Source organism: Pogoniulus pusillus, chromosome 10 (genome assembly GCF_015220805.1).
Source record: "Pogoniulus pusillus isolate bPogPus1 chromosome 10, bPogPus1.pri, whole genome shotgun sequence".
Taxonomy (NCBI): domain Eukaryota; kingdom Metazoa; phylum Chordata; class Aves; order Piciformes; family Lybiidae; genus Pogoniulus; species Pogoniulus pusillus.
This window is the reverse complement of record NC_087273.1, coordinates 40106712-40120067: the sequence shown is the minus strand read 5'-3', so window position 1 is coordinate 40120067 and position 13356 is coordinate 40106712. Positions and strand designations below refer to the sequence as shown.

The 13356-nt window shown below is 60.6% G+C and overlaps 1 protein-coding gene across 7 annotated transcripts in view; it reads right to left on the bottom strand.

Annotated features, from left to right (window-relative positions):
• Window positions 1-13356, bottom strand: part of MYOM1 (myomesin 1) — a 51529-nt gene that overhangs the window by 19768 nt on the left and 18405 nt on the right. For all 7 annotated transcript variants that reach the window (XM_064150335.1, XM_064150329.1, XM_064150331.1 and 4 more), the window contains exons 5-17: window positions 11220-11430; window positions 10030-10187; window positions 9577-9669; window positions 9164-9252; window positions 8999-9061; window positions 8182-8346; window positions 7408-7569; window positions 7015-7156; window positions 6092-6291; window positions 5119-5175; window positions 4564-4688; window positions 2567-2750; window positions 509-683 (exon numbers count right to left, since the gene is read on the bottom strand). In XM_064150335.1, the coding sequence (XP_064006405.1) occupies window positions 509-683; window positions 2567-2750; window positions 4564-4688; window positions 5119-5175; window positions 6092-6291; window positions 7015-7156; window positions 7408-7569; window positions 8182-8346; window positions 8999-9061; window positions 9164-9252; window positions 9577-9669; window positions 10030-10187; window positions 11220-11430 (1824 nt within the window). The remainder of the gene's footprint in view (window positions 1-508; window positions 684-2566; window positions 2751-4563; window positions 4689-5118; window positions 5176-6091; window positions 6292-7014; window positions 7157-7407; window positions 7570-8181; window positions 8347-8998; window positions 9062-9163; window positions 9253-9576; window positions 9670-10029; window positions 10188-11219; window positions 11431-13356) is intronic.

Below are 13356 nucleotides of genomic sequence, written 5' to 3'. Positions count from 1 at the left end.
GGGAGCTGGAAGGTCTCCAGAGCCCCTTCCAAGCCAAGCCACTCTGTGAGTCATCTTAAGGGGCACATGAAAGCTCCCTCCATAGCTTCTGCTGGTTTTACAAACCCATGAGGCCACTCAGCTGCAGCTAAGTGGTTGGACTTGGATCCTGAGGGGCTGTTAGAAATGATTCCATGGAATGAAGGCCATGGAATGCAGAATGTATCCACCTCACCCACCACCTCTCAGGCTACTCCAGTCCAAGCCCCAGCAGGCAGCAGGGACATCCCCAGCCAGAGCTGCCTCAAACACCCTGACCTGCACTGGTGCCAGCCATGGGGCAGCTCCCAGCTCTCTGGGTAGCCTGGGCCAGGCTCTCCCTGGCCTCAGTAGCAGACACTTCTCCATTCTCTCCAGCCTAAATCTCCCTCTTTGAGTCCAAACCACCACCCCTGGCCTGTCCCAATGGGCCTTGAGAAGAAGCCTGTCCCCAGAGCCTGTTCCATGGCCACCAGAAGGTCCCCATTACCTTGTGCCTTTCACAGGGTTGTTGTTGCATGGTTCCCAACGACCAGATCCAACCAGACTTGACTCAATGTAGTATCCAACCAGCTCCTTGGCATCTGATGGCTCTGTCCAAGTGACAAGGACTGAGGTGTCTGTGTTCCTCGTTGGCATAACATGGCCAGGAGCCTTGGGAACGTCTGTGTGAGAGGAGACATCAGTGAGCACCCAGCCAGGGCACGCAGGGCACACCAGGAGGAGAGCCCATTCATGTGGCAGCAACGGGGCAAAGGCAGAGCCAGACCTCCAAAGCCTGCTCTGATCCACAGCAGCACAAGAGGACAGGACAGGATCAGTAGGCTCAAGCTCCTGGTGGTCAGTGAGGTTCCTCACCAAGTGTGGAGTCCTGCCCCTGGGGAGCAGCAACCTCCTGCACAAGGACAGGTCAGGGGTGCCTTGCTGGGAAGCAGCCCAAGGAGAAGGACTTGGGAGTGCTGGGGGAAAACAAGGTCCCAGGAGCCAGCAATGAGGTGGCCAAGAAGGCCAAAGGTGTCCTGGGGGACATGAGGAAGAGTGCGGCCAGCAGGGCAAGGGAGGTTCTCCTGCCCTCTGCTCTGCCCTGCTGAGGCCACAGCTGCAGTGCTGGGGCCAGTGCTGGCTGCCCAGTGCCAGAGCCAGGGAAGTGCTGCAGAGAGCCCAGGGCAGGCTGCAGAGCTGCTGTGGGGCCTGCAGCAGCTCTGGGAGAAGCACAGGCTGAGAGCCCTGGGGCTGAGAGCCTGCACAGGAGCAGCCCCAGAGGGGACCTCAGCAATGCTCAGCCAGAGCTGAAGCAGCTGTGGGGGCAAGAGGCTGGGGCCAGGCTCTGCTCAGTGGTGCCCAGGGACAGGCCAAGGGGCACACAGTGGAAGCCAGGAGGTGGCAGCTGAAGAGCAGGAGAAAGTTGTTTGGTGTGAGGGTGCTGGAGGGCTGGAGCAGGCTGCCCAGAGAGGTTGTGCAGTCTGCTTGTGTGGAGAGCTTCCAGCCCCAGCTGGGCACTGTGCTGCTGGGCAGCTGCTGTGGGTGCCCTGCTGGGGCAGGGCTGGGGAAAGCTCCAGAGCTGCCTTCCCAGCACACCTGCTGGCACTCTGGGACTGCTTCTGACTGAGGGTATTTCCTTCCCCTGGTGCTGAACACTTGCAGCAGGGATGGGATTTGGAGCTTTCTGGCAGGGAAAGCTGTGCTGGGTGCAGGCTGAGGAGCTCTGCAGCCCACAGGATGAGTCACAAGCCAAGCTCCTGCCAGGCACCACCTTGCTCCTGAGATGTTTTCCAGGAGGAGCTGTTTTGCTCCTCAGGAATTGAGTTCCTGCTTGCAGCCTTGCAGGTTCTGGGCAGCCTTTATCTGCAGCTGGACTCCCTTGCTCTGCAGCTCTCACCTGAGCAGATCTTAGTGCTCAACAGCCCAGACCAAAATGGGTCTGGCTAGGGAGGAGCTATAGCTGGAGAAGAGCTATGGCTTCTGGTACTTGAGTTCATGGAGTCATGGGACTATGGGTGGCTTGGAAGAGACCTTAGAGACAGAATCATGGCACTATGGAATCACAGAACCATGGAATGGCTTGGGCTGGAGAGGACCTTAGAGACAGAATCATGGCACTATGGAATCACAGAACCGTGGAATGGCTTGGGCTGGAGAGGACCTTAGAGACAGAATCATGGCACTATGGAATCACAGAACCGTGGAATGGCTTGGGCTGGAGAGGACCTTAGAGACAGAATCATGGCACTATGGAATCACAGAACCATGGAATGGCTTGGGCTGGAGAGGACCTTAGAGACAGAATCATGGCACTATGGAATCACAGAACCATGGAATGGCTTGGGCTGGAGAGGACCTTAGAGACAGAATCATGGCACTATGGAATCACAGAACCGTGGAACCATGGAGTCGAGGATCCATGGAATGGTTTGGGTTGGAAGAGACTTTGAAGGCCTTGGAGTTCCAACCTCTCCTCCATGGGCAGGACACCTCCCACCGGCCCAGGCTGCCCGAGGCCTCCTGCTGGCTGGAAGCAGCCCCCGGCGGGGACCCCGCGGGCACTCACCCAGCTTGTCCGCGGGCACGGTGGCGGCGGTGGCCTCGGAGGGCTGCCCGACGCCGGCGGAGTTGCAGCAGCGCACGCGGAAGCTGTAGGCCTTGCCCTCGGCCAGGTCGAAGAGCGCGAAGCGAGGGGACCGCACCGGCGTCTCCGTGTTCACCCGCTGCCAGTCCTCCGTGCCCGCCACGCACTGCGGGCACAGCCGCCGCAGCCTCAGTGCCGGCCCGGCCCTGCCCCCCGTGCCGCCCGGGGGCAGCAGGAGCCGCGCGTGGACCGGGCCAGGGCGCTGCGAGGGCAGCCCCAGCCCCCCCTGCACACCGCTCTCACACTGCGGCCCCAGGCCCTCGGCCGCTGGCTGCAGGCTTGGTGACGCTGCCCCCCGGCAGCCTGCTGCAGGCTCTGGCAGCCCCTGAGATCGCCCAGTCCAGCCAGCGGCCCCACGCCGCCACGGCCACCGAACCCTGGCCACACATTAAAACCAGCAGGGATGGGGGCCCCACGCTGGGCAGCCTGTGCTGGTTCTGTGCCCGTGGGCAGCTGCTGTGTGCCCTGCTCACTGACATCAGTGGTGATTTTGCCCCCTCTGTGTCTCACCGGAAGGACATTTCCTGGCTTGTGAGAGGTCTCAAACTTTCTCAGGTGGAAGCTCAACAATTCATCATTTCACCCTCCCCAAGCCTGTTGCTAAGTGAAACTCATTGATTTAGACCCCATTCTGTGTGAGGGATGAAAAAGAAACACACAAAGGGAAGATATTTTGGGCTGCTTTGATGAGACCTCAAGAGTGACAGAGAAACAACTTGGTGAGCCATGACAGGGAAGTGAAAATGGAGGCAGAGGCCTGAAGGATCTTCTAGGCTGACTGCCACAAAAAAATCAGGAGGCTGAAACTCAAATGGATTCTGGCCTGGAAGAGACATTTGTCACCTCCCTTGGGCTGGATGGAACCCAGCGAGGCCAGGGGGAGAGCCCGGCCTCTGAATGGGCCATAAAAGAACCTGGGGGTCCTGGGGGGCAACAGGATGCCCCTGAGCAGGGCAGGCCAAGGGCATCCTGGGCTGGGTGAGAAGGTCTGTGCCAAACAGGTCAGAGAGGTGCTCCTGCCCCTCTGCTCTGCCCTGCTGAGGCTACAGCTGGAATATTGTGTCCAGGTCTGGGCCCCTGAGCTCAAGAAGGAGCTCAAGGAACTGCTGGAGAGTCCAGCCCAGAGCCCCCAAGCTGCTGCAGGCAGTGACCATCTCCTGTGAGGCCAGGCTGAGGGAGCTGGGCTGGGAGCTGGCAGCAGAGCAGCCTGAGGGCTGCCCTCAGTCATGGTGAGAGATGTGCAGGGCTGCAGCCAGGCTCTGCTCAGGGCTGTGCAATGCCAGGACAAGGGGCACTGGGTGCCAGCTGGGGCAGAGGAGGTGCCAGGGCAACAGGAGGGAAAACTTTGTCCCTGTGAGGGTGCAGGAGGCCTGGAGCAGGCTGCCCAGAGAGGCTGTGGAGTCTCCTCTGGAGACTTTCCAACCCCAGCTGCGTGTGTTCCTGTGTGGCCTGCCCTGGCAGGTTTGGACTGGGTGAGCTCCAGAGGCCCCCTCCCACCCCACCATGGTGGGCTGTGACTTAGCTCTGTGCTTTCTCATCACAGAGAGTTCCTCAGCCTACCTGATGCAGGCTCACCAAGGGGCACTGCAGCCTTTGGCACCTTCTGCTCTTCTTTCCCATCTCCTGTCCTTTATTTCCTCCACCTTTACCTTAATCTACAGTCACAGCTCCCTTGGTGATCTTCTAGTCCTGGCCCTAGCTGGGAAGTTCCAGGCAGAAACAGGTTCTATCTGGAAGGGACCTCAGACATTATCCAGTTCCAACCCCCTGCCGTGGGCAGGGACACCTCCACCAGCACAGCTTGCTCAAGGCCTCATCCAGCCTGGCCTTGAACACCTCCAGGGAGGGGGCATCCCCAGCCTCCCTGGGCAGCCTGTGCGCAGATTGTCACCACCTGGTTCTACTTTTGCCCCTTTTACCTTCTCCACATAGTACATGATGCCCTCGTGGCCACGCTGCCCGGGAGGCTTCCAGCTGAGCACCACATAGTTCTTGGTGGCCTCAATAACCTGGAGGTCGGTGGGTGGGCCAGGAACAACTCCCTCTGAAGAGCAGGGAAGAAGAACAGGGAAGGGCTGGGACTGAGCTCCTCCAGATTTAGTGCCACAGGTGAAATGCAGGAGGGGGATCACAGAATCGCCGAGTGTCAGGGGCTGGAAGGGACCCTGAAAGCTCATCCAGTCCAACCCCCCTGCCAGTGCAGGATCACCTAGACCAGATCACAAAGAATCAACATCCTGCTACCAGAACCTGAGACTTTCTGAGTGCTACAGCTCGGGCTGAGATGTCCTTCTGCAGGCATGGTCATCTGCCAGCAGCTGAGGAACTGAACCTCACCTGCACTGCCAGGCTCAGGCCTGAGTGACCCTCAGAACAAACTCTGTGCAGGTGCCAATGTCCACTGAACCCATTGGAGTGCTCCTTGCTCAGCCAGCTCCAGCTCAGACTCTGGGAGGCCAAAGGGCTGCACTTACCTGCAGGCTCCTCCTCAGTGACAATGATCTGGCCAGTCCAGGGAGCAGAGGGGTGGCCTGAAACAAATGGCAGAGGTGTCAGAAAGGGGAGGCTTCAGAAACCCCTGGAATAAGGAGGGAGCTGAGGCTCAGGGCTCAGAACGAGCTCCACGTTAGGGTGCTGCTGTGACTGTTGGTCACGTATCAGCCTGCTCAGCCGAGGTGGCCACCCGAGCTCGCCGCAGGCTGGGGGTTGAAAGTAGATGATCGTCAAGGACACCTCCCACTAGTCCGGGGAGCTCAAGGTCCCATCCAGCCTGGCCTGAAACACCTCCAGAGAGGGACATCCACAGCCTCCCCGGAGGATCAGCTCAGCTGCTCTGCTGGCTGAACCGAAGGGAGGTCTCTGTAGCTCCGCGGTGGTTGCGAGCCGGGAGCAGGGAGCGCTGCAGCTGACAGCCCTGGGTGCGGAGAGCTGCGGCTGAGTCCTGCCTGCAGAGCTGTGTCGAGAGCGCTTTGCGTTCGCACTGCTCCCTCTGCTGGGGCTCAAAGGGCTCTCGGGAGCTTGTCCTCATTCGGGCAGGGTTTGTCTCACTGTTCAGTCTGGGCAACGGGGGCTGAGGGGAGACCTCATCGCTCTACAGCTCCCTGAAAGGAGGCTGGAGCCAGACTGGGATTTGGCTCTGCTCCCTGGGATCTGGTGACAGAAGGAGAGCAAATGGCCTCGAATTGTCCCAGAGGAGGTTTAGGTTGGACATGAAAAGAAATTTCTGCGCCGCAGGAGTGGTCAGGCACTGGCACAGGCTGTCCGGAGAGGTGGCGCAGTCCCCACCCCTGGAGAGGTTCCAGAAAGCCGTGGCCATGGCAGCTGGGGACAGGGTTTGGTGGCCGTGGTGGGGCTGGGTTGATGCTGGACTGGATGATCCTGGAGGGCTTTTCCCACCCACCCGACTCCACCACTCCGAGGCCATGGGACAGCCTGCTCCCCCCTTACTTCTGAGCCGGGCTCTGTCGGAGGGGTCCAGCGCGGCGACGGGCGGGGATGCTCGGGACGGGAGGCTGACGCCGGCGCGGTTGAGGGCGCGGACGCGGAAGCTGTAGGAGCGACCTTCCACCAGGCCTGTGACGGGCAGCCGCGCGAACTTCACCGGCGTCTCGTTGCACTGTGTCCAGTGGCTGGTGCCCACCTCGCACCTGCACGACACGCGCAGCGCGGGCAGCCGTGGCAAGGCGAGAGCCCGGCCGCGGGCACGCACCGGCCCGAAGGGCTGCAGCGCCTCTTGGTCTGCGCTGCCTCGGAGGTGACCCCAGGGCAGCTGCACGGGGGCTCGGGGCTGAGGAACCGTCTGGGTGTGCACTAAATCCCTCACACTGCACTCCTCTTCCTGCCTCAGCTGAGGCGGCCCCGTCCCTGGAGAGCTCCAAAAAGCTGTGGCTGTGGCACTGGGGCCCATGGTTTGGTGGCCATACTTGATGGTTGGACTGGAGGGTCTTGGAGGGCTTTGCCAGCCTTAATGGTTCTGTGGTCACAGGAACACAACCTAGCAGGTTGGGAAGCCCTAGAACACCTCTGCTGTGATGGCATCCTTCTGCTGTGAGGCCAGGCTGAGGGAGCTGGGGCTCTTGGAGAAGGCTCCAGGGAGACCTTCTGGTGGCCCTTCAGCACTTAGAGGGGCCAGTAAGGAAGCTGGGCCAGGATGAACAAGGCCATCTCTCCCAGCCTGAAGCTGGGGCAGGAAGCAGGACATCCCCATTTCCAGCAAGGTAGAGCAGACCCAGCCCATGTGAAGCCAACAAAGCCAGTTTCTGGCCAGCAAGAAGAACCAAACCACCAAGTGAGCACTTCACCTCCTGCTCTGAGGGTCTTCAGGGAGGAGGAGCAGCGAGATGAGGCCTCTGGCCCTGTGTGCCGCTGACCTGTCAATGAAATAGCCAAGGATGGGGCTGCCTCCATCCACAGCAGGCTGCTTCCAGGAGACAATGACATAATCCTTGTTGGCATCCAGGCACTGCACGTCCAGGGGCGCGCCTGGGGCACCGGGGACCTCAGCGTCAGCATCTGTGAGGGCAGGGAGGGACATGGCCACACCTGAGCCAGGGTCCTTCCACAGGGCCACTGAAACCCACCCCTCCTGAGCCAGAACACCACGTTCCAGCAAGGCCAGGGTCGGGGAGGCCTTTGGCAGCCCATTCCAGCTGAGAGGTGTCTCAGCCCATGCTGGGGAGCTCTGAGGCCCCTTCCAATCTCTGCCGTTCTATGGTTCCGTGGTGGCTCCTCCAGTGAACCTCCCTCCCAAGCCCATGTCCCACCTCTCACGAAGACATAGCTGCTGTACTCCTCGTAGTAGTCTCCCATCGCCACCCGCAGGGTGTAGAGGCCTTCGTCCTCCTTGTTGGCATGGGGCAGGGTCAAGGAGGCTCGCTCCCCGCTCCAGTGCATCTGCACCCACTTGGATGGGGTAAGGAGGACACCTAGGAACAGAAAACCTCACGGTGAGGACCTGCTGCATCTACTGAGGAACAGCTTCTGGGCAGGGAGAATACACTGGCCAGGCTGGAAACACACAAGAGAGCATTCTTGTAGTCAGAGGCCTGGCTGGTTTGGCAAGGACCTCCAAGATCATGGAGTGCAGCCATCATCCCAACACCACCATGTGCCCAGCTGCCATGGACACTTTCTGTCCCCAAACAACCAGGAGTTGGAGGCAATTCTGCTCTCCTGCCGCTGGAACAGACTGCCCAGGGAGGTAATGGAGCCCCCTCCCTTGGGGTGCCCGAGGCCAGGCTGGATAATGCCTTGAGCAACTTGGTCTAGAGGAGGGGTTTTGACCTGGATCACCTTCAAGGCCCCTTCCAACCCGAACCATTCACAGAATATCTTTGCTTGGAAGAGGCCTTCAAGCTCATCCAATGCAGCTCTTGGCCCAGCACTGCAGGGTCACCAGCAAGCTGCATGCCCATGTGCCAGGTCCAGGTGCCACCTGTGCATCTCCCTGGCTCTGTGAAGCGCTGCAGCGGAGTGCCTGCGCTGCGGGGCGGTGGGCTCGGAGGCGCTGCGGGCGCAGGCTGCCTGGGGCCGCTCACCGTTGCGGTACCACTGGACGCTGGGGGTGAAGCGCTTGATGTCAGGGCTGATGACCACGCCGCAGCCCAGGCTCATTGTCTCTCCTTCTCTGCCGAAGGACACATCAAACTTGTCCACAAACTTGATCTCAAACCTGGAGGCAAAGCCGTACGGGGAAACGCCGACTGGGGGAGGGAGAAGGGGAAGAAATTAGAACAAGAGTCCCAGGACAGCTCAGGCTGGAAGAGATCTCAGAGCTCCTCTGCTCCAACCTCCCCACCATGCCCAGGGACACCTCTCAGCTAGACTCAGCTGATCCAGGCCTCATCCATCCTGGCCTGCAACAGCTCCAGGGAGGAGGCACCCACGGCCTCTTTGCGCACTGCTAGCTCCCGGGTTGCTGCTCAGCACCCAACACCCCCAAGGCTCTTTCTTCAGGGCTGCTCCCAACCCACTCTGCCCCCAGCCTGGATTTGTGCCTAGGCCTGGCCCGGGCCAGCTGCAGGACCTTGCCCTGTGCCTTGTTGCACCTCATGAGGTTGCCACTGGCTCCCTTCTCAAGCCTGTCAAGGCCCCTCTGGGTGCCATCCCTGCCCTGCAGTCAGTCCAGCAGCACACAGCTCGGTGTCACCCCAGAGCTGCTGAGTGCCTCAGTGTCTGTGTCCATGTGGCTGACAAAGATGTCAAACAGCAGGACAGATCCCTGAGGAGCTCCACTTGCCACTGGTCTCCCCTTGCTGTGTGTTTAACTCTGGGTCTGTCAGTCTTGCAGCCCTTTGTCAGCACGTGTCAGCTGCAGAGGAATCTCCACCAACTTATCCCTGGAGTGCTACTTACGGCCCAGAGGCATGGAGCTAGCTCCAGAGCGCAACAGGCTGGCATCAACCTCTCCTTTGTACCCTAGACAGGAAAAGATAAAGCAACTCTGGTCACTGCCACCAAGAGCTGAGGGCTCCACGAACCCCAGAGCCCAGACAGGAAACAGAGGTTCTCCAAACCTACTCTTGACCACGAGGGAAGCATAGGCTGAAATTTCTCCCTTCACGTTCATGGCAGAGGCTCGGTACTGAGCAATGTCATCAAAATCACACCTGAAAGAGAGGCAGGAGGAGGCAACTCTGTGCAGGCTCAGCACTGCTGAAGACCCTTCTGCTGTCTAAATGAGCTTGGATGGAACCTTGAGCAACCCAATCTGGTGGAAGTCCCTGCCCATGGCATGGGGGTTGGAACTGGATGACCTTCAAGGTTCCTCCCAACCCAACCCATTCCACCAATCTGTGTGAGTCAGAGCCACAGACAGCTCAGCTGCACGGTCCTGGGGCCTCTCAGGTCGCCAGGAGGAGCAGTCAGGCTCTGCACGTCTCCATCCACTCCGGCCCCGGCTGAAGGCATTGTGCAGCTGCCTGGTGCCTCACCTGCTGATCTGCAGCGAGTGCAGGCCGTAGCGGCTCTCGATGCTGTACTTGTCGGGGTGAGCCTGCACGTCGATGGGGACATTGTTCTTGTACCTGCGGAGAGTGCAGACACTGTCAGCACCAGCGCCGGACGGCTCAGGGCTTGCTGCTGCGCAGCAGGGCTCAGGCTCAGGGAGCTCAGACCTCATCCACTCCAACCCCCTGCCATGCCAGGGACACCTCTCAGCTACACTCAGCTGCTCAGGCACTCATCCAGCCAGGCCTGCAACAGCCCCAGGCAGGAGGCAGCCACAGCCTCCCTGGGCAGCCTGTGCCAAGCTCTCACCACCCGGAGGGGCTTGCAGGAGGGGCGGCAGTGGCGCTGAGGGCTCTGGGCAGGACTCGCTGAGCGCCGGGGCCGCCTGCAGCTCAGCAGCCGTGTGCCAGCGCAGCGGGGAGGCGGCGCCGACTCACCATGCGACGCGGGGCTCGGGCCAGCCGGCCACGGAGCAGTGGAAGGTGACGGTCTGCTGCTCCCAGACGGTGTGCGAGCGAGGCTCCAGCAGGAACTCGGGGGCGTGCAGCAGCTGGTCCCGGTTCAGCTTCCTGCGGAAGGCCTGCGTCTGCTCCAGCTGCGGCACAGAGACTGCTGCCAGGGCTACTGCTGCCTGGGGCTGCCGCCGCCCCCGGGCACAGCCCGCGGCTCGCCCACGCCCCGGGGGGCGGCAGGCGCGGGAGGGCAGCAGCCCGCTCGGACCGCGCATCGCGGGTGGCCAGGGGCTGCGCGGGGACACCTCGCAGCTCACCCAGCTCCTGCCACCAGCTCGGGCTGCTCAGGGCCTCACCCAGCCTGGCCCTGGACATCCACAGCCTCCCTGGGCAGCCTCTCTGAGGCAGACACTTTAGCCAAGCTTGTTCCCCGGCCACAGGACTCCAGAAGCTACTCCAGCAGCTTCTTGGTGGCAAGACACAGGCATTGGCAGCTACCTCATCACCCATCCTCATCCCCACAAGGGTGCTGTGCCATTCAGCTGGCTGTGGGCATCACCTAAGATGTCCCTCTTGTCCCTGCACATCAGAAGCATTCCTGATGCCTGCGTGAAGCACAGGACCTCTTCTCTTATCCACCTGACACCACAAGGATAAGACAAAGACCTCCACTGAGGACACTTTGGGCTGTACCACCATCACTGTGAGGATCCAGGGCTGAAATCAGGGCCCTGTTGTCACGGCAGGGAATCGTTTTGGTTGGAAGAGTCCTTGCAGATCATCAGGTCCAACCCTTCCCCCAGCGCTGTCAAGGCACTACCAACCCATGTTCCTCAGCACCACAGCTCCAGGGCCCTGAAACCCCTCCAGAGGTGGGGACTCCACTGCCACCCTGGGCAGCCTGGGCTAGGCCTGGACAAGCCTTCTGGGGACAAAATTGTTCATCATGGCCAACCTGAACCTGCTTTGGGACAACCTGAGGTCAGTTCCTTTCATCCTGTGACTTGTTCCTTAGGAGGAGAGCCCAGCCCCACCTGGCTCCAAGCTCCTTCCCTGGAGCAGTAGAGAGAGGTCTCCTCTCCACATCCAGAACCCTTTTCTATGCCTTTCTGCCCTGCTCCACGGCCAGGCACTGCCAGGCCCCAGCACAGCCCCTGCTGGCACCAGCCCCTTACCGTCCTCTGCAGTGCCACGCGCTCGGCCGCCTCCCGCACTGCCACCTTCCTGGACTTGCTCTCCTGGTGCTCCTCTTCAGAGGCTGTGCTGGCCACCTTGCTGACCTTCACCCCTTCTCCCGTGGCAAAAAGGTTCCTCTGGGCAATGTAAGCAGCACTTTCCTTAATCCTCTCCTCTTCTGTGTCTGTGATCCCGCTCAGGTTCACCTCCCTGAAAGACATTCCAAGTGCCGGCCTGGAGGTCAGTGCTGAGGACATGCTGCAGCACACCTTGGATCAGTGAGCCAGCTGCAGGGGGCATAGCACAGGACCATGAAAGGGATTGGCTTGGGAGGGACCTCAGAACAAATCCACTCCGACCTCCTGCCATGCCCAGGGACACCTCTCAGCTACACTCAGCTGCTCCAGGCCTCATCCAGTCTGACCCGCAGCACCCCCAGGCAGGAGGCAGCCACAGCCTCCCTGGGCAGCCTGTGCCAGGCTCTCACCACCCTCACACTCAACAACTTCTGCCTCAGCTCCAAACTATTCCCCCTTGGCCTGGCTCAGGCCCCCTCAGCACAAGTCCCTCTGCAACCTTCCTGCAGGCTCCCTTCAGGCCCTGGCAGCAGCTCTGAGGTGCCCCTGGAGCCTTCTTCTCTGCAGGCTGCACCCCCCCAGCTCCCTCAGCCTGTGCTCACAGCAGAGCTGCTCCAGCCCTGGCAGCATCTTTGTGGCCTCCTGTGGGCTCTCTCCAGCAGCTCTGTGCCCTCCTCCTGCTGGGGACAGGACTGTAGGTGAGGTCTGAGCAGAGTAGGGACCAGGGGCACAATGCCCTCTCCTGCCCTCTGCCCACATTGCTCTGGCTGCAGAGGAGATGTGAAGGCTGTTATGGTGCCCAGCTCACCATGGCCTGAAGTGGTTGGGCTCTTTTAGGCTGTTTGTTCCTGCTGGCATGGATCCCTGCCACATTCCACTCAGATATTTATTGTTGTGTGGAAGATAACAGCTGCAGGCCCTTGACCCACTCCAAACCCCTCTGCCTGCCCCATGTGCTCTGTGCCATCAGCACACAACCATTCCCTGGCAGAGCTGTCCATGCTGCTGGAAGACCTTCAAGAGCAGTGTCACCATTTCCATCCATTTGTGCTGCTTTGGAGCCCTCAGCTTCTGCTCTAAAACATTTTGCTGCTCCTTGCTCCCTTCCCAGCTGCTCTTAAACATCCACCCTGGCCCTGTGAGGTGAAAGGCAGGACAGCAGCCGCTGCTCCAAGGCAGTCATTGGGCCCAGCTCTGGCTGCTCGCTGGGCCCAAAGAGGGCTGGGAATGGAGTCAACTCCAGCTGGTGGCTGCTCAGCAGTGCTGGCCCCCAGGGCTCAGTGCTGGGGCCAGGGCTCTTTGGTGTCTTTGCCAATGGTCAGGGTGAGGGCATCCAGGCACCTGAGCCAGCCTGCAGATGGCACCAAGATGGCTGTGTTGGTCTGCTGGAGGGGAGGATGCTCTGCAGAAGAACCAGGGCAGGCTGCATGCAAGGGACGAGGCTATGGCATGAGGTTCACTAAGGCCAAGAGCTGAGTCCTGCCCTTCGGTCACAACAGCCCCAGGAAGGCTCCAGGGTGGAGGCAGAGTGGCTGGAAAGTGCCCAGTGGAAAAGGACCTGGGGATGCTGGGTGACAACAGCTGGAGGTGAGCCAGGCTGTGGCCAGGGGGCCAAGAAGGGCACCAGCAGCCTGGCCTGGAGCAGTGTCAATTCATCAGCTCCCAGAAGATGCTTTATGCCTGGAGCAGGTCTACAGAGTGAAGCTGCTAAGATGTTAACTGGTGAAGTTAATGAGGAAAGGACTCAGCTTGGCTCAGAGGGAGAGCTGCTGAGTGCAGAGAGCTCCAGCAATGTTCACAGTGAGCAGACAAAGCTGCCACCAGAGACCTGCAGCTTCAGGTGCTGGAGTAGAGGCTGTGCTGAAGGGACGCAGCTGAGACAGGACAGAGCCCAGGGCAAGCTGCAGAGGGGCCTGGAGCAGCTCTGGAAGCAGCAACGTCTGAGAGCCCTGGGGCTGAGAACGTGCAGAAGAGCAGCCTCAGAGAGGGGCTGAAAGAGCTGTGGGGGGCAAGAGGCTGGGGCCAGGCTCTGCTCACTGGTGCCCAGGGACAGGGCAAG